Raw genomic sequence first — 26,996 nt, 5'->3', positions numbered from 1 at the left:
GAGGAGGAGGAGGGGGCGGCGGCGGCGGCGGAGGAGGAGGAGCAGCAGCAGCAGCAGCCCGGGGAGCGGCGGCAGCGGCGGCAGCAGCAGCTGCAGCGGCGGCAGCGGCGGCGAGGATCGGAGCCCCGAGCCCTGCCCGGGCCGCCGGCCGCCTCCCCCCCGAGGGCCCGGCTCCCGCTGCTGCAGCAGCAGTGGCAGCAGCAGGAGCGGCAGCGGCAGCAGCTCCGGGGCTAGCGAAGCCCGGTTCCCCGCCGCCCTCCCCGCGCCCGGCCATGCCCAGCTCCATCTACCAGCCCGAGGGAGGGGAGGCGGCGGCGGCCGCGGCCGCGGCGGGACCGCCCCACGGCGGCGGCCTCGGGATGCTCAGCCCCGGCCCCGGACAGCAACAGCAGCAGCAGCCCCCCGCGCCCCCGCCGCCGCCCCCGCCCACCCCGCCGCCGCCCCCGCCGCCCCCGCTCCCGGACCAAGGCGCAGAGGTGGCAGCCCCGCCGGAGCAGGAGGAGGCGGCCGCCGCCGCCCTGAGGTTCGCCCTGGACCAGCTCTCCATCTTGGGCTTGGAAGAAGAGGAGGACGACGAGGAAGAGGAAGAGGAGGAAGAAGGCGGGGTAAACGGCGAGGCCTGCGCCGAGGAGGAAGAGGAGGAGGAGGAGGACGATGAGGAGGAAGAAGACGAGGCAGCCGACGGCGCCCTGGAAGACCTGGACCCCGCTACCGGGCCCGGGCTGGACGCCCCCGGAGGGGTGGCTGTCGGGGCGGGGGGCGTGCTGGGAGCCCTGCAGATGCTGGACACGGACGTGAGCCCCCCAGCCTCCAACACCACGTCCCCGCCAGATGTGTTCAGCAACTTCCACCACCACCCTCACCTGAGCCACCACTCCATCCTGGCGGAGCAGATGAGCGTGATCGGCAGCCGGAAGAAGAGTGTCAACATGACCGAGTGTGTTCCAGTGCCCAGCTCGGAGCACGTCGCCGAGATTGTGGGGAGACAAGGTAAACTCCCTCTCTGGGCTTGGTCTGTGCCCTCTTCCCCTCCCCCAGCGGCGCCCGGGATCCCTTTATCCAGAAAGTGACACTAGCAAAAGTGGCTTGACCGCCCCTAGCGTGGAAGTTCTAGCACAGTGACACTCCCTGTAGAATCGGGGGCATGGAAATGACAGGGGACCTAACTCAGGAGGGGCCCCTGGCAGCCCCCTAGCAATGGAGTTTGGGGTCAGCATGTGGCTCCGAGGCTTTGGTGATCTTGACATAACATGCACCCCCAATTTAGGACAAAATCTGGGCTTTCCGGGAAAGATGTGCACCCCCCCCTTTCTGTATCTGGGTCACTCTTGTTCCCTTTGTGCAGTGCTTGGAGAGTTTAACTTGGCACAAGCCCTCCTCTCACCCTGCCAGCCTTGATCTCCGCCCCCCCCCCCCATCCATCCCCCTGTCCTTGGCCCTGGCTGCCCTCCACCTTTTGTCTGCTGCCTGAGCTTGGTGGTCCCACCTCAGGGACCTTGCCTCTCTAGCTAAGGGATCAGCCAAAGTTTGAGATCATGTTAGTGATCTGATGAAAGGGAGTTCTAGGGGATGAGTGGGAGAGGAAAGGCAGGTTTTTTCAGTTTGGGGCTTAAGGCCTTTTTTAAGGAACCACCCCCCCCCCACCTTGTAAATCGGATTCTGGCAAAAAACTGAGATGGGGGGGGTGTCATCTGCTTTGCAGAGAATCAGTCACAAAGACCCCTTATATCTTAACAGCCAGGGAAGCTACGGGGATAATGACGGTGTGTGTTGGGGGTGGGGGGGGGCATTGATGTTTTAGAAGAGATCTTTGAGCCCTTCCATGATTATTTGATATTCCAATAGGGGTCTCAAATGTATTGATCTGATAAGCTGGTGGGTATCTGGAGTGTGGTGCCTTCACCCCCACCCCCACCCTGCTTTGGACTGTCCCTGCTGGTGTGGAAGAGGGGGTGGTCTCTATTCTATCCTGGGCTAGAAGGCTGGGGCCGGCTCTATTGTCGGAGGGGCCTGGGTGGCTGGCTGCCCTATTGTTCCCTTTGTTAGAGGACCATGCTGCGATTAGCATGGTGACATCAGGCCCAAGGCTTCCCATTGGTGGCTGGGCTGCCCTGAGCCAGCCTACTTCCCCCCCCTCCCCACTCCTTCCTAGCTCCACTCAGCCCTGGCCCAGCCCAGCCCAGCCCCACTTGGCTGCTGGTCTCAACTTTCTCTTCCCCCTTCCCGAACCCCCCTCCTACCGTCTTCCCCGCCCCCCCCCCCATTCCCTTGCTTTGCCTAGGTCTTTGTGGCTGGGGCGGGGAGGTGTAGCTGGGGTGGGGGAGGCCTGGTTTGGGAAGCAGGGTGGGGCCAGGCTGGCAGCATTGGACTTGGAAAAACTGCCCGGCTCCCTTTCTGTCCTCCATTGTGGCATTCCAGATCTGGGATAGAACTCTGGAGGTCAAGCAGGTCCCAAAATGACAGTAACCTTGGTTTCAATGTAGCTTGTCTGTTAATTATCTTCATGGTGAGAGCAGACATTGGCTGTGATGAGGCAACTGAGTCCCATGTGGGATTATAGGCTATAGGGCCTTTAATGATCATTCATTTGACACCTGGGTAAACTGAGGCCAGGAGAGATGAAGGGATGCCAAAAGTGATGGAGTAGGAATTTGAACTCAGCTTCTCTGCTTTTCCCGATCTAGAACCCTTTATTTTATTTTGCATCTAGCTGATCTTGGCTCAGTTTGGCTTCATTTCTCCTTGAAACCGTTTGCCCCCAATGTGCCAGAATGGAGGGACGGTTGGACTTGGGGTCAGCTCCCTCCTTGGGAGCTAGCTTTAGGCTGGTTATTGGGCTAGTGGATTATCCTTCTTCAGGTTCAGTTTCCTGTAACATCTGGCTAAGAATAGGACCTAGCTCCTCTGGTTGTTGTGAGTTTTCAGTGGGATCGTGGATGCTGGTTCTGTGGATCACCCTGGCACTGTTGCTACTACAGCTGGGTCCAGTTAAGGCCGGTTTGGATTTAGGAAACCCGGTGCTCAGGGAGATGTCTTAGCCAAGGTCACTGGGCAAGTGTGGTGGCAGGCAGAGGCTGTGGAGTGTCTCTCATAGCTTCCCTGCCCTAAGCTCCTGAGTGGTTGGGGCCCCACCCTAATGGGCATAGGGGAGTCATTTGGCATGGAGCTCATCTGAGTGATGAGGGCTGAGTGTTGGGAGCCTTAGATGGGTCCCCTGTGCCTCTGGGCTTCCCTCAGGAACCCTGGAAGCTGGATACCCAGGCCCTTTCCCAGTCAAAGGATCACTGATCCAGAGGTGGAAGGGACCCCAGAGGCCAAGGTCACACAGGTCATAGGCATCAGCATAGGTTGAAGCTAGTCAGTGTTTTCAGGGCCAGCCCTGCAGCAGGTGAATTCAAACCCAAGACAATCCATAGCTGTTGCTAGCGACTCCCCAAATGACCTTGGGCAAATCACTTTTCAGTTAGGCCTCAGTTGCTCTGTCTGTCATGGGGAATTTGTCCAAGGTCATTTGAGGAGTCCCAGTAAATATAGGGGCAGACCCCTGAAGGCCCAAGTTCTTTTCATACCTTGGCCTCTAGTCCAAAGGTCCTAGAAGAAGCTGACTGACATCCCTGTAGTAGCTAAAGCCTAGATTTCTATTTAACCTCACCCCCCTGCAACACACACAGAGAGCTTTGTTTCCTTGGCTTCCTCCTTGTCTGTCTGTTCTCAGGTTAGGCAGACATGTGACTCCCACTTTGAGCAAAGCAAACTTAGTCTCTGAAAATCTGGGTTTTGTACAAAAGGTAAAAATAGTCCATTCTCCTTCTGTAGTGCTTTACTTTCTACACAGGCCTGTGGGGTCCAGGGTGGATAATGCAAGGATTATTAACCCTGTTTTATGTTGAGGAAACTGAGGCTCCCATCCCAAAAGACAGTAAATGACCCGAGGCTGGATTAGAACACAGGTCTTCTGAGGCTGACTCCAGGGCTCTATCCTGTTGCCAGGATTAACAGGGAGGATTCCCTAAATAAAAGCATCCGTCTATGCTGAAGGAAACCCCATGGGTGCCCTGGGGGCCAGCTCCCCTCAGATGCATCACAAAGCAGGCACATTTTATAATATCTATCAGTCAAGTGTTTATGGCATGATATTGAGAAACACTTCTCTTGGGGAAAGCAAAATGATGAGCTTAGAAAGTCTGCTCCCCAGGGGTCCCAATCCCAAGGAAATTCGGAAGGATGAAGTCATCTCTCTCCCTGGCAATCTCGAGTTCACACCTGGGCGGTATTTTGCAGGTAGCATGGGTTAGGGTTCTGCACGTTTCAGAGGGGCCTGGTCGATGGTTGGCCAGTGAGGGTCCCAGAATGGAGTAGCATTACAATCTAGGGCCTCGAGGTCACAGGTTCCCCCACCTCTGATCTGCCCCCTCTAAGCAGGAAGAGCTCTTCCTGAAAGAAGGCCATGGGTCTAGGCAAGGTCAGGATTGGGGTTGTGTGACTGGGCTAGAGGGTTAGATGCTGTCTTGCCAAACTCTGTTCCCTCCCCCACCCCTCCTGGCTCCAGACCTATGCCAGACACCTAGTGGGCCAGCTTTGCCCTCAGGCGTGGCATAGCAGAAGTACAATTTTGGAAAGGTGGGGTGCAGGTGGGGTTCTGGGCCTGTCTCTCCTACCAACTCACTGTGTGTGATCCTTGGTAAAATCACTTTTCTTTGGGCCTCGGTTTCTTCATCTGTCAAATAAGCATGAGAATATTGCCAGCCCCACAAGGTGGTTGTGGGGATCCTTTGCAAACCTTAAAATCCTGTATCAATGTGAGATGTACCCAGTGCAAAGCCCCTGTTACTGGGAGAGGAGGAGAAGGGGGCACCGTGGAGCCTGGGGAAAGCCGAAGCAGGGAACGTGCCACCCTGGGGAGTAATAGACTCAGTCCTTTGTTCTCCCTTCTCCTCCATGACTTTGAACTTCCCAGTTCTCCCACCCTCCCACCTCTGCTCTGGAAGTCCTTGGGTCCCTTTCAAGCCTAGCTCAGCTCCCCACCTCCCCTGGGAGGCTTATCCTGGTAGACTCCCCCATGCTCAGGAATGAAAGCCATCTGAAGGATGGTGAGAAGCAGGGAAGTCTTCCTGGAAAAGGTAGCATTTAAGCTGGGCCCTGAAGAGTGGAGCTTATTATTGCCCTTTGAAGGGAAGAGAACAAACATTTATTAAGCACCTACTGTATGCCAGGCACTGTGCTAAGGATTTTACAAAAATCTTGTTTGATAATTATGGGAGAGGTGGAATTTTAAGGACTTATGAAGACCAGGCCTTTGAGGCTGTGGCAGAGGAAGGGACCTCAGGATCATGATTTAAAAAAAAAAGGTATTTTTTTTCAAGGTAGTTGAGATTAAGTGACTTGCCCAAGGTCACACAGCTAGTTAGTGTCAAGTGGTCAAAGATGAATAGGATTGTAATTCTTTTTTTTTTTTTGGAGTGGGGGAAGGCAGGACAATTGCGGTTAAGTGACTTGCCCAAGGTCACACAGCTAGTCAAGTGTCTGAGGACGAATTTGAATTCAGGTCCTCCTGATTCCAGGGCTGGTGCTGTACTCACTGCTCCACCTAGCTGCCCCTAGGATTGTAATTCTTGAAGGATTTGGAGGAGAAGCCCCAAACAGGCAGCTCAGAGCCTCAGCCTTGAGTCCTGGGCCCTCTCCTTCACATGGGGGAGGAGAAAACCATTCTGTTCCCCTCTTACCACGGCAGTAGTGAGGAAAGCAACCTGGAAAGAGTTATTGTTGAGAGGGGCAATTGTGGGGTGCAGGGGAGGGACTGGGGCCCACCTGCTTGTAGAGTACCTTTTGGTTTGTCTGAAACCCCCTCCCCGCTTCTTCCAGGTTACTCCTCTTAAGGGGGATATGGCCTAATGAGAGCCCCAAGAAATAGTCAGGGGTAACTTCCAACAACCCTCCCTTCCCCCTCCCCATGTGATAGTGGCCCCATACCTTTCCCTCATCCCCCATTTCCTGCCTGTGCTAGAGCGGATTCCCACCAGAACCGGCCTCTCTCCCCCACCCTCCAGCCTCTGACCCAGCTGCAATGCTCCCTCCCCTAGGAAGTCCCTGATGATTTCACCTTCCAGACTTGCAGCCTGGGCATATTGGGAATTCCCTGCAGGTGTGCCTCCCTTAATCTGTGTAATTGCAGGAGCAGACATTGTATGCAGCTTTCAGATTTGCAAAACAGTTTCCTTACTGGTGTCTCCTTTGAGTCTCTGGGCAGCTACTCCCAAAGGAGACATGGTGGATCCCCATTTTACAGAAGAGGAAACTGGTATCAAAAAGAGGCTCCCAGGAACTTCCAGGGCTTATCTGGGTGGGAGGCCAACACCATCTCAGGTCTTCTCCACCTTGGAGCCTGATCAGCCTTTCACTCCTATGCCTTGTGGCTCCTCAGTGGGTACCACAGTTTCATTTATATAAGGCTTCTAAGGTTTACAAAGTACTTTCATACAGGATTTCATTTGAGCCAGCCACCCTTCAGAGGTAGATGTTGTTAGCCCCCTATTCAGAGATGAGGGGACGTTACTCTGAGGTGTAGAGCTGGCAAAGGGACCTCAGAGAGCTGTCTAACCCAACCTCCCAGCTTTTGCAAAGGAGGAAACTGAGGCCCAAGAGAAGGTCTTAGAGGGCATGTGTGACAAAGCCTCATCTGCTCCAAGCTGCTTTCCCGCTGGCTGACTTTGGACCTTTCTGTCCCACTTAGCTCCTAGCCCAGAGCCCCAGGTTACATGCAGACCCCCAGCACACCATCTGTGCCTACCGGATACACTGAAAATGAAAAAGACTGAAACCCGAGGCATGCCAGTGGGTAGCAGTGCCCTCTTTGGTGTGCTGAGGGCATGGAGTGAGGAGGAGTGAGGAATGACTTTTCATCTGGGGAGGCTGTTCTGGGGGGTGTTCCTGGTGGAGGCACATGAGCGTGTGTCTTAAAGGGCATTGTGACTGCTGAGCCTGGGGTGGGATGTGCAGGAGTAGAAGGGTGTTAGGGCAGAAAGGGGGGAAGCAAAGAGATGAGATTTGCAGAAGTAGATGGTGTGTGTGGGGTGGGGGGGAATAAGGAGGGTGCCAGCCAGGAATTGACTGAAGTCACCACCCCTTTGCACAGGCTGCTCTCTGTGCCTGGGATGCACTCACTCCTTACTCTTCTATCTTTGAGAATCCCTAGCTTCCTTCAGAGGCACCTGGGTGGCTCAGTAGATAGACACTGGCCCTGGAGTTCAAATGCAGCCTCAGACACTAGCTATGTGACCCTGGGCAGATCGCTTCACCTCCGTTTGCCTGTTTCTTCATCTGTCAGTTGGGGATAATAGTAGCGTCTACCCTGACAGGCTTGTTGTTAGGATCAAACAAAATATTTGTAAAGGGCTTAGCATAGTAGGTGCATATTTGTTGTTTGGGCATTCAGTGGCATCTGACTCTTTGGGACCCCATTTGGGGTTTTCTTGGCAAAGATATTGGAGTGATTTACTATTCCCTTCTCCAGCTCATTTTACAGGTGCACACAGTAGGTCCTTAATAAATGCTTGTTTCCTTCCTTCAAGGCTCCGCTCAAGTGGCACCCTTCCCGAGTTCCCTCAGTGCAGCCAGGTGTCTCCCACCTTCTGCTTATACTTGTTTCCCTGACCTGTCCTGAGGGCAGGGACTGCTTCTCCTTTGAATTTGAATTGGCTTCAGGAGGAGGAGGCCCGGGTGGAGGCAGGAAACCTAAACCTTCAGTCACCTCTGCCATTACCTGCGTGACGCAGGCCGAGGAGTCATCAGTCCCTCTCTGTTCCCTCCTTGCTCCCCAGTCTCTTCTCTAAGACATGTGCTTAGGCTAGATTTGCAAAGCCCTTCTAAATCAGAGAATTCTGGGTTTGGGCTTAGTGGGCTGAAAGGAGCTAATGCCACGTTTGAGGAAGATTCAGTCATTCATTATTAAGTGTATGCAGAGGCCTAATATTTCAAGGCTGGAGAAAGAAAGTTCTGTGGCACCCACAGTTGAGCAGGAGGGATGCTATACCCAGACACCCATAAATCAGACACACCCTGAGTGGTAGTCGGTGTTAGAGAGGGCAGAAGAAGGGATGCTCGCTGGGGTTTCTGGGGTTTCTTCTTAGAGGGAGTGTCTGGGCCTTGGAGAATGGGGAGAATTTCCAAAGGAAAGGTGTCAGACATGGGCAAAGGATTGGAGATGTAAAAGCTGTATCTGCACAGGCTGTATATGTATTGGCTTGGTTAGGGAATAGTAGAGATGAAGGGTCAGAGTTGGGGAGACCAATGAAGGGGTGGGTTCTGTGGTCTAGACCAGAATGACTGAGCCCAGACTAGGGGAGGGGCTGTATGGGACCAGAGAGAAAAGGATGTTGGGGGGTGGTTCTGTGGCGAAGGCAGAGGCAAAGATGGTGTCAGAAGAGTGCATGTGCACTGGATGGGACCCCCCATTTTGTCTGTGCCTGCCACCTGCCATCCCAGCTCCCTCAAACACACGCCCCTGAAGCCATCTTGGCCTCTGCCTTGGGAAGGGGAAGAAACACTGGATTTAGAGGTAGCCTAAATCCTAGCTCTGCCATGTACAGCCTGTGTGGCTTTGGGAAAGTCATTCCTGCTCTCTGGACTTAGTTTCCTCTTCTCTGAAATAGTTATATTCAACCTTGCATTGCTTACCTCATGAGGCCATGTTTGTAATCAAATGTAACAGTACACATAAAGCAGGCTGCCATACCATAGACATGGGAGATGTTGGCAGTTCTTTTGTTGAGGGCTCAGCTGTCGATGCCCTGTTGGCCAGGGAGTGGCTGGCTCACTGTGGAGTTGGGGGGAAGGTGACTCAGGGCCAGCCCACTCTACAATCAGGAACCTATCCCCATCTTTGATTCCCCCAGTAGACAACAGGAATCCTAGGTTTCTTGGAGAAAGACCTAGGTTCTTTCCCTAGTTCACCTGTTAGCCTGCTGGGGGACCTTGAATTTAGGCCTTTCTCCAGGCCTAAATCTCATGATGCTATGGACTTCCCTACCCACAAACCTCAAAAAATTGTTGGAACACCAAATATAATGCCCAGAAAGTGTGGTGTGGTCTAAGGTCTAAGAGGATGGGAGTTCAAACTCACTAGCTGTCCTGTGACCGTCCAGGAAGCCACTTGGGTTCCCATCGCCTCAGAAGGTCACTCTGAGCTCTAACAGTCTGTGAGAGCTTTGGGAAAGGGCTAAGGCTTAGCCTCAGTAGAAGCAATGGTGACTTGAAAGAGAGGTTGGTAGGAAGGAGGTAGCCCCCTGCCCTTGGAGGGAGTGTGCAGGCGGGTCTGGACTCCTAGCTGTGCTGTGGGATCCTTGCCCTCGTCTTAACATTTCTGTCAGCAGAGAATAAATGTAGCCCTTTCCTGAGCCTGGGCTTCGCTCTTCAGAAAAAGTTTCTTTGGCCTCCTTTTTTTTTTTTTTAAATATATTTATTTTCAGTTTTCGACATTCACTTTTATTTGGCCTCGTTTTTAGAAAGGCCAGTGTGGCGTGGTGTTGTGGCCAGAGCTCTGGGCTTGGAGTTGGGGAGGCCAGGGCCAGGTCCCAAATTCTCTCACTGTGTAAGCCCAGACAAACCACTCTCAGCCTCCATTTCTTCATCTATACAATGAAGATCGTAATAGCACCTTACTGACAGCCCCCGTTCTTAATGTGGAGTCTCTGGGTAGATTTCAGGGGATTCACTGAAAACGACATCTTGATTTCAAAATAATTGATTTCCTTTATAATCCTATATAGTTTATTTGATGTTAATAATAATGTCCTTCTGAGAAGGGGGCCACAGGCTTTACCAGACTGATTGCCGTAGGGTCTAGGACACACAGAAAGATTAAGAACCGCTGCCTTATGTTGTTGGGAGGATCAAATGGGACCATATCTGCAGAGCGCTTTGCAAGCCTTAAAAAAGCTCCAAATGTGAAAGCTGATGATCACTGATCCTTTTCTTGTTGCACCGCCCCTGCTCCCCTCTTTCAGAGCTAGAGACAGTTTCCCTTCATCCCATCTTAGAGCTCTGAGTTCAGATCCCCTCTCTCTACTACTTAGCTGTGTGACCTTGACCAAATTCCTCACCTTCTCTGGACTTCAGCCTTCTCATCTGTAAAATAGAGATAATCATCCCTGTACTACTTGGTCTCCCAAGGCTGTCAGGAGGAAAGTGCTCTGCCAGCTGTGAAGGGCTTGGAGAAACAAAAGCTGTTATTATTCGCTACTGAGCTGAGGGAGTGTCTGAGGGATATCGGAGGGCCCCTGGGGAGGAGGGAAAGGGCCGTGGACTTCCCAGTGGCAGCCTCTTATTTCAGATGCAGGGGCTACAGCGGAAGGAGCAGTGGCTTTGGAGTTGAGTATTTGGGCTCAGATCCCGCCTGGGTCGTTCACTACCTGTGTGGCCATGGGCAACTCAGTGAACCTTCCCCTGTCGAATGAGTGGGTTGGTTGGTGGATGGTTTGAGCTCTCAATCTGGCATCCATCAATGTGGCCTCTTCTGGGGGCTGCTGCAGGTAGACCCTAGGCTAGGACCCTGTGGGGAGGGCTGTGAAAATAGGTATGCTCTGTTCCTTTGAGGTGTTGGAGTGTCTGGGGAGAGCTCAGCCAGAGGAGCGTCTCTTGTATAGTTTAATCTATCTATCTATCTATCTATCTATCTATCTATCTATCTATCTATCTATATGTGTGTGTGTGTGTGTGTGTGTGTGTGTGTGTACATAAAAATTAGAATCAGAGGACCTGGATTCAAATCCTCCCTCCAGCACTTATTAGCCGTGTTGTCCAAGGGCCGGTCACTTCTCTGAGACTCAGTTTCCTCTTCTGTAAAATGAGGACAGTAATGGATGCACCATCTCTCTCACAGATGGGTCATGAGAGGAGGGAATTGGGGTGCTCTAGGGCGGAATGGCAGGTCTAGATGGCCCTTCCACTGCAGATTGCTTGCTGCTGTGGGGAATATGCATCCCCAGCTTCACCCTTGTGGCAGTATTCAGTCTTTCCTGACTCTTTGTGATCCCATGGACTGTAGCCCTCCAGGCCTGTCTGTCCCTTGAAGTCAGCTTTGCTCTCTTCCCAGCCCTTTCTGAAGTCCATCCTTGGGGCTCGGGCATTTAACACATCAGTTCCCTTCTGATTTTTTATGCCACTTCTTCCCCTTAGCTCTGCCTCCGGCTGCCTCCCCATGCCGTCTTGGCCTACTTTACTGGATGGCACACCTGCTGATTGTGGGGTGTCCCAGGTCCCTCTTCTCCTTCTATTCATTTTCTTATGACCATTTCACCATTTCCCATGGGTTCCGTTCTCATTTCGATCTGTCCATCTAGCATTTCAAGCTGCATGTCCTGTAGGCATCTCCCACTCACCATTGTCCAGTACAGGGCTGATTATCTTGCCTTCCCAAACCCAGCCCTCTGCTGAATCCTTCTAGTCACAAGTCTGCAGCCTCAGGGTCATTCCTAACTCCTCACTCATCCTCACCAGGGATCTAGGAGTTGCCACATTTTCTTACTCCCCCCCCATCTTTCAGATACCCCCTCTTCTTCCCATTCATACAGCTACCCCCCAGTTCAGCTCTTTACCACTTCTTGCTTAGACTATTTCTTTTTTCATATTTCTTTAAAAAAAATTTAAAAAATATTTTCCCCAATTACACATAAAAACAATTTTTAACATTTTTTTTTTAAATTTTGGGTTCCAAACTCCCTCTCTCCCCTCCTCAGTAAGACAGTAAGCAATTTGATAGGATATACGTATGCGATCGTGCAAAACATTTCCATATTGTCCATATTGGTGACCTGTAAAAGAAAACACAGACCAAGAGAAAAAGGAAAATAGTCTTTGATCTGCATTCATATTCCATCAGCTCTTTCTCTGGAGCTGGAGAGCTTTTTTCATCATCGGTCCTTTGGAATTATCTTGGATTTTTGTGCTGCTAAGAATGTCTGTGGTTGATCATTGAACAAGGGTGCTGTTAGCATGTACAGTGTTCTCCTGGTTCTGCCCTCTTCAGTTTGCATCAGTTCATGTAAGTCTTCGCCTGCAGTATTTCAGTAGCTGCCTAACAGGTGGGTCTCTGTGCCTCAAGTCTCTCTCTATTCCAATCCGTCCCCTGCACAGCCACCAAAGTACAGATCGAACCTTGTCATTCTCCTTCTTAGTGAAGTGCAGCGGCTCCCTGTCGTCTTCAGAATCAAATATAAACTTAGCTTGGCATTTAAAGCTCAGAACTTCCTGACCCCTTCCTACCTTTCCAGCCTTCTTCCATATCACCCCCTCCATGCACTCTGTGACCAGCCATATGGGCCCCACATGGGATGCTCCATTTCCTGTCATGGCCTTGGCACTGGCTCCCCACCATGCACAGACTTCTCTCCTTTCCCACCTTCCCATTTTAGAGTCCCTAGCTCTGCTTCCTCCAAATTTTATCTTGATCCAGCTTCCTTCTGTAGAGGCCCTTCCCAGTCCCCACCCCCCACTCTTAGGCTGCCTTAATTCCACTCCATAGAGATGTATCTGATCTTTGTAGATTATCCAATGAGATACCATTTGTAAAACTCTTAGCACAGTGCCTGGCTGGCACCCAGTAGGTGCTTAATAAACGTGTCCTCTTTTCATTTCCCTGTGTGTGTGTCCCATATGGACCTATGTTATGCTGCCTTCCCCATAGACATGTAAGCTCCTTGAGGTCAGTGACCTTTCACTTTTTCTTCATATCTCCAGGGCCTAGTACAGTACTTGGTATGTAGGAAGCGCTTAATTCTTGTTGAATGATTGATTTCTAGCCATCTTGGGGCCAGGAGCCCTGAGAAGATTGGATTAAGAAGATAAGGATTACTTATCTGCTGAACTAGGGTGTTGGGCTGGTGACCTCTGAGGTCCTTTCTCCAGGCCCCTAACTCTCCAGGCCGCTCTTTATTCAGGTTGGGCTTTCCTGGGTAAAGCACCACCAGCTAGGATGTGCCTGAACTCGGGCCTCTTTTGTACCAGGGCATAAACTACAAGAGAAGATGGGCCTTTGACTAAATCATTGAAGGGAAAGCTGAGGCAGGGTAGGGACTGGCTCAGGGGATAGGTGGGTGGGGGAGTCAAGCTGGGGGCCTTTCCAGGCATCAAGTCCTGTGTCATGCTTGTACAAGACAAAGCGGGATGCTTGAAGCTCCATGTGTAAACTGAAGGGTGAAAGGCTTCTGGGGGAATTCAGACTTCGAAGATAGACGGGATCCGGTTTAGAAAGCAAGACAGGAGTTGTGTTCATGGACTAGAGTGAGACCAGTCTGGTGGCATGTTTGAGGGAGCTGGGATGGCAGGTGGCAGGCACAGACAAAATGGGGAGTCCCATCTAGTGCTCATGCACTCTTCTGACACCATTTTTGCCTCTGCCTTCGCCACAGAACCACCCCCCAACATCCTTTTCTCTCTGGTCCCATACAGCCCCTCCCCTAGTCTGGGCTCAGCCACTCTGGTCTAGACCACAGAACCCACCTCTTCATTGGTGGGGGGCTTTGAGGGAGGATTGGGGCAGTCACGGATGGCATGGAAGGCCTTGAATGACATGGACAAGTTTGGGGCTCTCTGCATAGGTAACCAGTCAGTAAGGGTTTATTAAAACATGCGGCTGTGTGCTGTGTCAAGCCCTAGAATATAATTTTCCTACAGTACAGGACTGATGGTGTCATCTCCCCTCCAACCGATTAAATCCAGTGGTTCCCTGTTACCTCTAGAATTAAATATATTTTTAAGGCAATTTTTTTGGAGGCAATTTGGGTTGAGTAACTTGTCTAGGGTCACACAGGTAATAAGTGTCTGAGGCTGGCTTTGAACTCAGGTTGTCCCAACTCCAGGGTCAGCTCTCTATCCACTGAGCCACCTGGCTGCCTTCAGGATCAAATATTCTAAAGTCTTCTGTTTAGCATTTAAAAACTCTTCACCACCAGGCCTCTTCTTATTTTTCCAGGCTCTATGATCCAACTGCATCAGCCCCCTTTGCTGTTTCTCAACCAAGATACTCCCATCTCTCTTCTCCAAGCCTTTGCCCCACACCTGGGAATGCTGTCCCTCCCTGTCTTTGCCTCCTGGCTTCGTTGGCTCCCTTCAAGGCTTGGCTCAGATCCTGTGTGCTGCAGGAGGCCTTTCCTGGTCCCCAGCCCCTGGTGCCTTCCTTCTGTGATTATCTCACCCCATTCTCTCTCTAGTATGAGTCTTGTTATTAAAATATTGTTAGACCGTGATTGCCTGGAGAGCAGGGACCTTGTGTTGGCCTTTCTTTGCATCCTCAGTGCTCAGCCAAGTGCCTGACATTATCATAATAAGCATTTAATAAATACTTGTTGACCGACTGAAGTGTTTGACAAGCAAGGATGCGATCATGGAATTTAGAGTTGAAAGGGACCTGAGAAGTCATCTAGTACAGTTTCCCCTTCCCTCCCAACCCCCCATTTTTTAGATGAGGGAAAGGAGGTTCCCAGGGTGGAAGGGATTTGCCTGAGGTCACTCAGAAGCTGGGCTTGTGACTCAGCTTACTCCACCCTGATAAGAATTCTAATGTGCGCTGACTTTCATTCTGCACTTTGAGGTTTGCTGAGCACTTTGAATATCTTTTGAGCCTCCCCAGAGAGGTAGGTATCAGGGATAGAATTATCACCCTTTTACGGAGGAGGAAATCATAGCTAATAGCAATAAGCTAGAATTCCTGTAGCAATATAAGGTTTGAGAAGCTCTCTCCATCTCTTATTACATGTGATCATCACAGTAGCTGTGGGGTGGGAGAGAGCAACTATGATTATCCCCATTTTACAGGTAAGGAAACCGAGGCAGAGAGCAATTTAAGGGCTTTGCCCCAGGTCACACACTTTTTCACCTAAGTCTTCCCGGCTCCCAAGTCTGGTTCCCAAGTCTAGCCCCCATCCACTCTGCTGTGACTGTGCTGGAAAACCCTGAATGGGAAAAGACCAGAATCGGGGGAGGCCGGGGAGGCCCGAGCAAGGGCAGGAGGCAGGGAGGAGGGCCTGGTCATTGGGAATGGAGAGCAGGCAGCAGATCAGTGCTACCTTTGTAAGGACAGCCTGGACATGGCTAGCTTAGGGAGATTTCATCCTTGTGGGGGGCCCTTGGCAGCCTCTGTAGCTTTTGGCTATGGTTGGGGGGATTGTTCATGGTCCCTGGGGTTCCAGCTGCAGGCCCTTCTTCTGGCTGTTAGACCATGAGTGCCCTGGATTCCATTCACTAATATGTATTGATTAAGGGCCTCTTGTGTCTAGGCCTGATGAAGGAAAGAATGCAATTGCTTGGGAACCACTGGGGAGAGAGTTGAATGCTCTTGCTTGGGTCCCAAGACATGGACTTGGGGGTTGTGTCTGTAGGGAGAGTCCTGCCCTCCCCACACCATACCTTTCTTGGACTTATATTTCAGGACCTGCCTACCCCCTGGCCCACCCCTAGGCTCTTTTCCTTAGGACAACTTTGGAAATTGGTTCATTAACAAAGAAAATGAAGGAGACTAGATCTGGAAAGATACCTAAAGGGGTATCTGGTTCAGCCCTTATATCATCCAGAGGCCTCCTTACAATGTCTGAGCGCATGGTCAGCTGGCCTCCAGCTTAACACGCCTCTAACATTTACATAGCCCTTTTTAAGGTCTTCAGAGCACTTAATACACATAACACACACACACACACACACAACTCACTCTCTCTCTCTCTCTCTCTCTCTCCCCCTCTCCCCCCCCTCCCCTCCTCTTCCCTTCCTCCCCTTTTCTCTGTCTCTGTGTCTCTCTTTCTCTGTCTCTCTTTCTCCTTTGGTTCTGACCATAAGCCAGTGAAATAAATTCTCCCAAGGCAGCCTGTTTCCACTTTGAGATAACTATTGGGAAGCTTTTCCAAGCCTTGGCCCCTCCCAGCCCTAACCCTTCCACCCACCCATCTAAGCCAGCCCTCCCCAGATGCTGCTGTTTTTGCTACCAAGCAAAACTTAGATAAGATATCTAATGTAAATGACCTTAGAGAACATCGGACCCCACCCTCTCCCTTTTAAAGATGGGAGAATTGAGGCCCAGAGATACTGAGTAGCTTACTCAAGGTCACACAGCTAGTAAGTTGCAAAGCTGGAATTCCAACCCAGATATTCCAATTCTCAATCCAGTGGCACTGGGCCATGGTGCCCTCTGGGTTCCAGCAGAACCCGGGGTAGCCAGTGAAATCTGTCTGTGACTTGTTGGTATGAAGCATTTCAAGGATCTGGCTCTTTGATTTATAAAACAGCCTGAGAGCTGGACTGCTGGTGGTTGGGCAGGGGACCAGGCTGCTGGGCATCTCCTCCTGCCCCCTCCCAGACTTCTGGGTGGCATCTGGGATGGAGCCTTTCCCTGCCTCAACCTGCAGTGCCCCTCCGTAGGAGCCAAGAATTCCAGTGTGGAGGGAGCTGGAGGGACCTCAAAGACCATTTAGTTCAACACCTTTATTTTACAGATTCGAGAGCTGAGGCCCATGGTCCCAGAGGTAGCATCGGAGGCGGGATTTGAACCTGGTTCCCTGACTCCCAAGTCAGGGCTCTTTCCATCATATCATGGCTCTTCTTCTGGGTCCTTTTACTGTTGGAAGGTGTGGGAGGGGGCGGGGAGGAGGCCCCTCTGGCCAGCTGAGACAAGGAAGCCACTGCCTGGCAGAGAGAGCCTCCTTCCCATTCCAGCTGGTGGCTTCATTTGCCTTTATCTCTGGAGAAAGTGGCAGAGTGGGAAGGGACCCCAGAGGCCATCTGAGTCCAACCCCCTCATTTTACAAGTGGGGAAACAGAGTCACACAGAAGGAAAGTGACTTGCTCTGGGTGAGCAGTCAACAAACATTAAGCACCTACTGGGTGCCAAACACTGAGGAGAAAAAGAAAGGCAAAAAGTCAGTCCCTGCCCCCAGGGATCTCCCAGTCTAATGGGGAAGCCCATGTGTTTTGTTTGCATTATGTACAGATGAGCGATACACAGGGTATATAGTACACAGAGTACATTGGAAATACTCCGCAGAGAGGAGGCATGAGCATTAAGTGGGATTGGGGAATGCTTCCTGTAGCTGGGGCTGGAAGGAAGCCAGGAGGTAGAAATGAGAGAGAGCATTCCAGGCCTGGGGGACACCAGAGCAAATGCCTGGAGTCTGGAGATGGAGGAAGAGCCCAGAGGCCAGAGGCCAGGGGCTGTGGGTCAGAGTACATGGATTGGGGGGTGGGAAATGGTGAAGAAGACTAGAACAGTAGGAGGGCATGAAGGGTTTTGAATGCCAAACCGGGTTTTGCGTTTGAAAGAGGAGGTGATAGGAAGCTCCTGGAGTATGTTGAGTAGGGGGCAGCCTTAGCACAGTAGACAGAGAGCCGGCCTCAGCCACAAGACCTGGCTCCAGATCTCACCTGTAACCATGTGCTGGCTGTGTGACCCTGGCCAAGTGTCTCAGCCTCTCAGTGATCCGTGCAAACTCTGAGACTCTAAAGTGGTGGAGAAGGTGCTGGCCGGCCTCAGCGAGGGCATCTTCCATCCAGGCATGAAGTTACAAGGGTGGCCCCTGTCCCTATGTAGTGATTTAAGAATCTCCTGTGACTGTCCCAGCAGGCTTGTCAGGTAAACAATGCTGGGGGTCTCACCCCCATTTTAGAGATGTGGAAATTGATGGCCAGTAAATGGCTTTCCATCCTCCCTCTCTGTGGTCCACCCCCCTGGCCCTGAGCATGCCCCTGTGGAGTTGTCAGTGACCTTCCAAGTTCTGCTGAACTTAGAGCTGGGAAAGGACCCAGAATTCCTCGTCAGACCCCCTATGCGTGTGCTCTCTCTGTTGCTTGAGGAAGGAGGCAGGGTGACGCAGTGAGTGGAAAGAGAGCTGATTGGCTTCCAATCCCACCTTGGATGCTTAAGCAAGGCGTTACCTCTCTGGGTCCTAGTTCCCTTGCCCTAGAGGCGTGATCTTGATTCCTCCATCAGAACCAAAGCCAGGAGGAATTGGGTTAATTCAGTGGCATCTGAAATCAGCCCCAGATGCTGATCTTCCCCCCGCCCCCCCCCCCCCCCCCCCCCCCCCCCCGTCTGTGGCTTTTTGGGGCTTACAGAGCCTTTTTTCACAGTTCCCTTTTAGGCAGGCAGTACTGGTGTCATGATTCCCATTTTCTAGGTGAGAAAACAGATTCAAAGGACTTTCCTAGGTCAGATGACTAATAGTAGTAGCAACGGCGATGGTATAACTAGCATTCGTATAATGCTCTAACCTCTGCAAAGCACCATGCAGAAATTCTCTCCTCTGGTCCTCACAACAACCCCATTTTATCTCCATTTTACAGTTGAGCAAACTGAGGCAGGCAGAGGTTAAGTGACTTGTCTGGGCTAATGACAGAGATCAAGGGCTCGAGTCCCCATCTTACGGTCCCAGGGACCACCTCGTTGAAAACCATCCCCAAATGTCAGCGTCTTCAATCCAGTCTTATTGAATAGCGTTGCTTTCCCCCCACCCCTCTCTCACTGGGGCAGGTGCAAGGTTTGGGGTGCTGAAGGTGGGGGGGCGGGGCTTGAGGCTGAGATCACTGAACCAAGCACAGCCCTTGGGAGAAAGGTCCTCGACAGACAGGCCCTTTCAGCTGGGGACTCGACCTCATACTTCACGGAAAAAAAAACAGTCCCTTCAGAAGAGATCCCTTCTTTCCCCTCCTCCAATCTTCCATCTCTCCTAACTCCTGGCTTATGTTTACTGCTGCCTATTAATGCACCTGTTTCCCTTAAGGCTTAAAAAACCCCTCACCCTCAATTCAGTTATCCCCACTAGCTTCATCCTATATCCCTCTTTCTCTTCTCTGCCAGACTCCTTGAGAAAGCTATCCCGAGTGCCTCTACTTCCTTTTTCCTTCCTCATTACTTAACTTTTTCAGCTGGCTTCCAGCCTCATCGTTAAATTAAAATTGTTCTCTCCAAAGTGACCAGTGATCTCTTAATTACCAGATCCCATGGCTTTTTCTCATCTTTCCAGAGCAATCCAGAGCCTCTGCTACTGTGGAGATCACCCTTTTCTGGATACACTCACCTAGGTTTTCTCTTCTGGTTCTCCTATGGTTTCCTCAGCTCCATCTTCCTCCATGTCCTGCCCACTAATCAGGCATCTTCCAGGCTTCTGTTCTGGACCCTCTTCTTCACTTTGACATCAGCTTCCATGGAGTCAGTTCCCAGACCTCTCCATCCAGCCTTGCCCTCTCTCCTGACCACATCCCCCCAGCTGCCTCTCTGACACCTCAAACTGGCTTTCCGTTGGCATCTCAGACTCGGTGTGTCCGAAACAGAAGCCACTCTCTTTTCTCCCAAACTCTGCCCTCATTCCTAACTTTTCTCTTACCATCGAGGGCACCACCATCTTCTGTCCCACAGGCTCCCAACCTAGGGGTCATTGTCAGGCCCTCTCACACTTCACGTCCAGTCTGTTGAAAGGTCTCGTTTCTCCCTTCACAAAATCTTGAGGTTCTTCATTTACCTATTTGCCACCCCAGGACAGGCCCTCATCACCTCCTGACTTAGTGCAATAGCCTTCTGGTTGGTTTTTCTGTCTCAGGCCTTTCCCTATTCTGATCCTTTAGAATCATTTCCCTCACCCGATGTGGAAATTTTCCTAAATTACATTCATATCACATCCTCACCCCAAATCAATAAACACTGGTGACTCCCCATCACCTCCTAGATCCAGTCCTGTTTCCCAGTGGACACCCTTCATAGCCTGTCTCCTTCTTACGCTCCAATCTTCTTACACCTTTCTCCTCTCCAGTGATACTGGTCTTCTTCCTGGCCCTCCAACAAGAGCTTCCGTCTCCTGATTCTGTGCCCCACTCCTGGACTGCTTTCCTTCCTCACCTCTGCCTCCCGGCTCCCTCCCAAGACTCGGCTCCAAGCCTGTCTTCTGCAGGAGGCCTTTTTCCTCGGTCCCCTCCCCTCCACATACATCCTGCCAATGCCTTCCCTCTTGATTACTTAGAGTTTATCCTGTCTGTGTCTTGTATATACATGGTTGTTTGCTGTGAGCTCCTTGAGGGCAGGGATTGTGGGTTTTTGCCTCTCTCTGTAACCCTAGCACACAGCACAGTGCCTGGCACATAGCAAATGTGTAAAATAGATGCTGGTTGACTGATAACCTTGGGCCATAGAACACAGCATGTCAGAATGAGCAGGCCCTTAGAACATAGAGTGTCAGAGCTGGGAGCGCCCTTAGAAGATAGGGAGAGCATCATTTGGCAGCAGTTCTGAAAAAGATCTGGTGGTGTTAGTGGACTTCAAGCTCAGTATGACCCAGCTGAAGTGTGATGTGGCAGCCAAAACCAAATGCAATTAAGAGGGGCCTAGCTTAAGACAGTGGGGAGGTGATAGTGCCACTGCCCTCTATCCATGTCAGACCTCATCTGAAGTACTGAGGTCAGGTCTAGACCCTCTAGTTGAAGGACATTGATAAGCTGGACAGTATCCAGAAAAGGGCCACCAGGATGGTAAAAGGCCTTGAGTCTGTGGTATTTGAGATTCATTTGAAGGAACAGGGAATGATCAGCTTAGAGAACAGAAGTGTCAGGGGGAACATGATAGCTATCTTTTAAGCTTTCGAAGGGCGGTCAGGTGGACGGATTAGATGGTTTGGCCTCGGAGGGCAGAACTGGAAGCAGTGGATGTGGAAATGACAAAGAGGTAAACTGAGGCTTTAAGTCAAAAAGAGCTTCCTCACAATTAGAGATGCCCAGCAGTAGAATGAGCTGTTTAAAGAGGTGATGGGGGCTCCCTCCCTGGTGGCCTTCTGGATACTCCTCCAGAATGTTGTCAGACATTCCTTTTGTGAGGGGTTTAGACTATGTTGTTACTGAGGTTCCTTCTAATGGCTCAGATATTCTGTGAACACAGAGCTGGGAGGGCCCTTAGAAGTCAGGGTGTCAGGGCTGGGAGGGCCCTTAGAACACAGGATGTCAGAGCTGGGAGGGTCCTTAGAAGTCAGGGTGGCAGGGCTGGGAGGGCCCTTAGAACACAGGATGTCAGAGCTGGGAGGGTCCTTAGAACACAGGATGTCAGAGCTGGGAGGGTCCTTAGAAGTCAGGGTGTCAGGGCTGGGAGGGCCCTTAGGAGTCAGGGTGTCAGGGCTGGGAAGGGCCTTAGAACACAATGTCAGAGCTAGAAAAGGCACACCTAAGGCTGGTTTGCTGGACTTAGGGTTCAAATACCTGGATTTGAATCCTGCCTCTAGCACATGCTAAGTGTAGTCTTCTGTGAATCATTGAATGTTTCTGAGCCTTGGTCTCCTCATTTGTAAAATGGAACTAGTTATATCTGTAGTACTTGGCCTGCAGGGTTGTGGTGGGGGCTCAGATGAGTTTCTGGGCCTGTGATTTCATTGGTAGAAGAACTCCAGGTGAGAAAGTGCCATCTCCCAATCTGTACAGTCTCTGCACCCCTTGGGCCAGAGAATTGCCCAGAGCAGAGGGGTCATGTGTTCCCTTGGTCTGGGAGGCCTGCAAAACTGGACTGCAGCCCACACTGGATTAACAGGTCATTGGGAAATGTCAAACAAATACAACACATGCATGCAACAAATGCAATGTAGACATTTGTTGATTTGTGGTTTCACAAACAACATGTAGCCCACAGGGATCTCTTTCTCATTGAGTTTGCTGACATTGGCCTAGAGCGCTGAGAAAGTGAAGTGACTTGGCCAGTCCCTATGCGTCAGAGGTTAAACTTGAACTCAGACTTCTCTGGCTTGGAGTCCAGCTCCCTCTGAGGCAGACAGTACTTAAGGGACTTGTCAAGGGTCAAACAGCTGCTGATTGTCTGAGGCAGGATTTGAACTCAGGTTGAAAGCTAAGTTGGGAAGCGCTTCCCAGAGGCACCTCAGGTGATCCTTGAAAGGAACTAAGGATTCCAGTGGTGGGGGTGGTGGGGGGGAGTGTCATTCTAGGTGTGGGGGAATTGCCTGTGCAAGGCAGTGGACTGCTGAGTTTGGGGAGCAGCAAATGGACTGGTTTTATTTGAGCCTTTAAGCAGTAGGGGGCCTTGACATGATCACAGCTGTGATGTCAGGAAGAAACAAGACACTAGAAGAAGAAAGACCAGTTAGGAGGGTCTTGGACCGTGTGAGAGACCATGGGCCCAAACACTCCCGTGACTGGGATGTCCTGTTCAGTAAGGGCTTAGGATTTTTTAACGAGGTGAAGGGCATGAGCCTTGGGGTCAGCACACATGGGTTCAGGCTCAGTGTTCTGCTGCCAACTGGCTGTGACTTCGAGAGCCAGTGTGGTACAGTGTGACTTAATTTGGGGTGAGAGGACCTCCCCTTCTACAAATGACAGCCAGTGAGCATTTATTAAGCACCTACTGTGTGCCCATTTTTAAAGCGCCTACTAACATGAGGGCCCAGGGAGGAAAAGAGCCTGACTCCAGGTCCACCTTGCAGGGGGTTGCTCTGAGACTCATATATTTTTCAGGGGGATGGGGAGAGATTGGAGATTTTGAGGAGCATGGAGGTGTGGAATGTGAGAATGTGAGGGCTTGGTACTAGGTTCCAGAAGTAGGAATCTGAACATTGTTTTTCCTCTCCCACCCCAGGATGCAAGATCAAGGCCCTTCGAGCCAAAACCAACACCTACATCAAGACCCCTGTTCGAGGCGAGGAGCCAATCTTCATTGTGACCGGGCGCAAAGAGGACGTGGAGATGGCGAAGCGGGAGATCCTGTCGGCCGCTGAGCATTTCTCCATGATCCGGGCCACACGAAACAAGGTGAACGGCCTGACGGGGGCTGTGCAAGGGCCCCCCAACCTCCCCGGGCAGACCACCATCCAGGTCCGCGTCCCCTATCGAGTGGTGGGGCTGGTGGTGGGGCCCAAAGGCGCCACCATCAAGCGGATCCAGCAGCAGACCCACACGTACATCGTGACTCCGAGCCGGGACAAGGAGCCTGTGTTTGAGGTGACGGGCATGCCTGAGAATGTAGATCGGGCCCGAGAAGAGATCGAGGCCCATATCACCATGCGCACGGGCTCTTTCATCGATGCTGGTGCTGAGAATGACTTTCACTCCAACGGCACTGACGTCTGCCTCGACTTGCTGGGTGGTCCTGCAGGGCTCTGGGCCAAGGCGCCAAACCCGGCCCGGAGGCCCTCGGCCGGCCTGCGAGCAGACAGCCTGGCCCCTGCGGAGGCCTTCTATGGTGGCCGGGCCCCTGCTGCTGAGGCCAGTCCCACCAGTCCCTACGGTCCTGGCCCTGGCCCCGGGGGCGGAGGCGGCTTCGGCTTTGGGGGGGATAGTCAGTCTGCTGCCCCACCTGCTCCACCCCTGGGCTCTGAGGACTGTGACTTTGGCTTTGACTTCCTGGCCCTCGACCTGACCACGCCAGCTACCATCTGGTCTCCCTTTGAACGCACCAACCCTCTGCAGGCCTTTGGCGGCTGTCCTTCGGTCCCTGGCTGCCCCCAACGGAGGAACAGCGGGCTCAGCGGTGCCGCCACCCCACGCCACTCACCTACACTGCCTGAGCCAGGGGGCATCGGCCTCGAGCACCCGCTGGCCCGGCGCATCCCCAGCGAGCCAGTCAGCGCCCTCTCCTGGCTCCCAGGGCCCCAGGGCTCTCTGTCATCCTTCTCCAACAGCACGGGCTACTCCTCGTCATCGTCATCCTCCCTGCCGGGCAGTGTGTCAGCAGCCTCAGGTTCCCCTACAGACTCCAGCAGCTCGGAGGGTGCACGCAAGGCCTCCCGGGACTGCATGGTGTGCTACGAGAGCGAAGTCATCGCTGCTCTTGTCCCCTGCGGCCACAACCTCTTCTGCATGGAGTGCGCTGTCCGGATCTGTGGGAAGGCTGAGCCTGAGTGCCCTGCCTGCCATACCCCAGCCACCCAGGCTATTCATATCTTTTCCTAGCTGCCCCCGCCCTTCAGCTGGGGGGGAGGGGGGAGTAGGGGCCAGCATAGATGAGAGGAAAAGAGGGGACCTCCCTGCCTCCCACTCCTCCTCCTCCCTTTCCTTCACCCAAGCACCCCTTTCTACTCCGACCTTTTTAATTTAAAAAAAAAATGACTCCCAGGGGGAGGAGGAGGAGGAGGGATGGGGGGAGGGGAGAGGAGCTTTGGGGGAGGGGGGCTGGGGCTGGGGGGGAGGGAGAGCTGGTCAGGGGGAACAGGGGGAGGTATGTGAATTGGGTTTGGGTGGGAGGAAGGGGGGAATAGAAAACCACAGAGAAAAACAAACCTCCAATGTTTACAGAATAGCTTTAACTTGGACCCCAGGTGTGGAAGCTGCCGGGACTAGGCAGACTGGCTGTCCTACAGTTATTTCCAAATAACAGTATTCAGTTGAAAAGTTAAAATAAACAGAGAGAAGAGGTCCAATGGCACTTTTTATTTAGAACACACAAGGGTTGTCTTTTTTATATTTCTAAACCTTTTTGGGGGGTGGGTTTTATACGGAGCATTCTTTGCTAGGCTTTCCAATCTCTCCTGCGAGGGCCAAGGGCTCTCTCCGCCTGGTTGCCCACCTGCCTGCGGAGAACATTGTCTTCCTTCTTTCTTTTTTTAAGGGAGGGCTTTCAATTTGGGGTCCCTGGGCAGTGTGGAGGAGGTCCAGGGGGGCAGGGAGGGGGGAGGAGGGTTCCGGTGCCACTGGGGGGAGGGGGAGTTAGCAAGGATGGAACCACAAGAATCGGACAGCAGGGATGGATGGGGAGGCAGTACAGACCACACCTGGGCGGGAGGGGGGGCCACTTGGGGTGGGGAGGGGACAGAACTGTCATGTCAACAAACAGAAGAAACCTACCTTTTTTTAAAAAGAAAAAAATTTCTCCTTTTGCTGATTATGTCTTTAAGTTTTTATTATTTTTTTAGTTTTATTTTTTTATTTTTTACCTTGTGTATATGTAGGGAATTTATAGGAAAATATGTACTTTATTGAATAAATTTTAAGAACTAAAATATATTTTATTTTAAAGAAAATAACGGACCTTTAACCTTACACAGCTAAAGTACTGATTATATATTTGCTGAGCTGACTTGACGGTTAAGAAAATTGTATCAAGAGTTTTATTTTTTGACTTCAAAGCCTTCTTAATAAAGTCTTTTTACTCTATATAAACATTACTGCTTGGCTTGCTATCTAGGGCACAGAGGGAAAGGAGGCTGGGCCTGCAGAGTTTTCAGAAGGTGAGGGGCACAAGTCCTCCAGTCTCTTCTCACCCCCTACACACCATTCCCACACCCTCTACACTGGACAGTTACAGGGGTTCAGACCTTGAAGGGACTTTGGAAGATGGAATTTTCCCTGGGAGAGAGCATAGAACATAGAACATCAGTCCTGAGAGTGGCCGTAGAACACAATGTCAGAGCTGGGAGGGCCCTTAGAACATAGGATGTTAGAGCTGGGGGGGGGGGGCCTTAGAACCCAGGATGTCAGAGCTGGGAGGGCCTTTAGAACCCAGAATGTCAGCTGGGAGGACCCTTAGAACAGAATGTCAGAGGTGGGAAGGCCCTTTAGAACACACTATGTCAGAGCTGGGAGGGTGCTTAGAATTTAGATTATATGCTAAGTATATTGTTGCATGCTTATAATCCCTCTTGGTGGATCTCTTGAGCTCAGGAGTTCTGAGCTATAGTAGAGCTGTGCCAATTGAGTATCCCCACTAAGTTTAGCACCAGCATGGGAGGCCCCTGGAATAATGAGGCCTGAAGAGATCGAGGTTGGAAAAAGAGTAGGTCAAAGCTGTGCTAATCAATGGAGGGACTGGCCTTCACTTCCAGCCTAGGGGAAGATAAAGGAGACCTGATCTCCAAAAAAAAAAAAAAAAGTTTGAACGTGATTATGAAATGTTGAAGAGAGAGACTTTGGGACTCTTAAGAGTTAGGGTGGGGATGCAGGGGGAACCATAGAAGTTAGTATCTACAATATCAGATCTATGAAGGGCCTTAGACTATCCAAGTTCAGATGAGAGCTGGGAGGGAATCTTAGATATTAGAGATGGCACAGTGGATAGAGCACTGGACCCAGAGTAAGGAAACCGTGACTTCAAATGTGGCCTCAGACACTAGCCATGTGGCCCTGGGCAAGTCACTTAACCACTGTTTGCCCTCATCAGTTCCTCATCGGTTACATGGGTCACACTAGAGAAGGAAATGACAAACCATCTTTGCCAAGAAAACCCACAGACTCTTCGTGGGGTCACACGGAGTCAGAAATGACTGAACAACATGATGTCATTATAATAACACCTGCCTCACAGGGTTATTGTAAGGATAAAATGAGATGGTATTTCTAAAGTGCCTTACAAACTTTAAAGCTATAAATGCTAGCTAGACAGAATGTCAAGTTGGGAGATGCAAGACCTTAAACCATAGAATGTCTGAGTAAGGAGGATCTCCAAAGAGCAAATCTTAGGATCTCAGATGGGGAAAAAGGTCTAGGAGAGGACCAGTGTCTTGGTCCAGGTCACATAGCATGTGAGTGAAAAGTTCAGAAAGAAAAATCCAGATTTCCTGAATGTGGGTCAATAGCTATATCATCTCTAGGTTTAACTGTGTTCATACATGCGTGTGTCTGTGGGGTTTATTTCCACCTGAAAGTGATAATTTTGACAAAGTATGGGTGCCCAGTAGGGTGGGGAGGGTCCAGAGTCCTGGTGTTCTTCAATGAGGACCAGAATAGGAGGTGAAGCAGGTGGCAGGACCTTGTGGGCTACTTCCTCCATCTTGCTCCATCAAGCCCCTGGGAGCAGAAGCTGGAGCTGGCCAGAAGGCAGCTGAGGTCCTTGACAGAGCCCTCCTGTTTTAAGATGGGCTTCTCCATGGAGAAGAACAACTTAGAATTGTAAGAGCTGGGTGGGGAGGAGAAACTGTCAAAAGTTCGAATCCGCAATGTCAGAGTTATGAAAGACCTTAGAACATCCAATGTTGAATCAAAACTCAGAGGGATCTTAGAACATAAAATTCAGGCCGGGAAGAAACACTCCAGGGAAAAGGGCTTCCCCC

At 51.4% G+C, this 26,996-nt stretch overlaps 1 protein-coding gene across 1 annotated transcript; it reads left to right on the top strand.

Annotated features, from left to right (window-relative positions):
* Nucleotides 1-265: 265 nt before the first annotated feature.
* On the top strand, nt 266-24,030 carry MEX3D (mex-3 RNA binding family member D). Its single transcript, XM_036737158.1, has 2 exons — nt 266-990; nt 22,592-24,030. The coding sequence occupies exons 1-2, from the start codon at nt 273-275 to the stop codon at nt 23,902-23,904; spliced, it is 2,031 nt and encodes a 676-aa protein (XP_036593053.1). The 5' UTR covers nt 266-272; the 3' UTR covers nt 23,905-24,030.
* The last annotated feature ends 2,966 nt before the right edge of the window (nt 24,031-26,996 follow it).

This window comes from Trichosurus vulpecula, chromosome 1 (assembly GCF_011100635.1).
Source record: "Trichosurus vulpecula isolate mTriVul1 chromosome 1, mTriVul1.pri, whole genome shotgun sequence".
Classification (NCBI taxonomy): domain Eukaryota; kingdom Metazoa; phylum Chordata; class Mammalia; order Diprotodontia; family Phalangeridae; genus Trichosurus; species Trichosurus vulpecula.
This window is presented reverse-complemented; position numbering and strand designations above follow the sequence as displayed.

Bases quoted from the DNA above. Each gene is read 5' to 3' on its own strand.
- MEX3D (XM_036737158.1), top strand. From the start codon at position 273: ATGCCCAGCTCCATCTACCAGCCCGAGGGAGGGGAGGCGGCGGCGGCC. The intron at 991-22,591 runs GTAAACTCCCTC...CTCCCACCCCAG, and splicing joins CGAGATTGTGGGGAGACAAG to GATGCAAGATCAAGGCCCTT.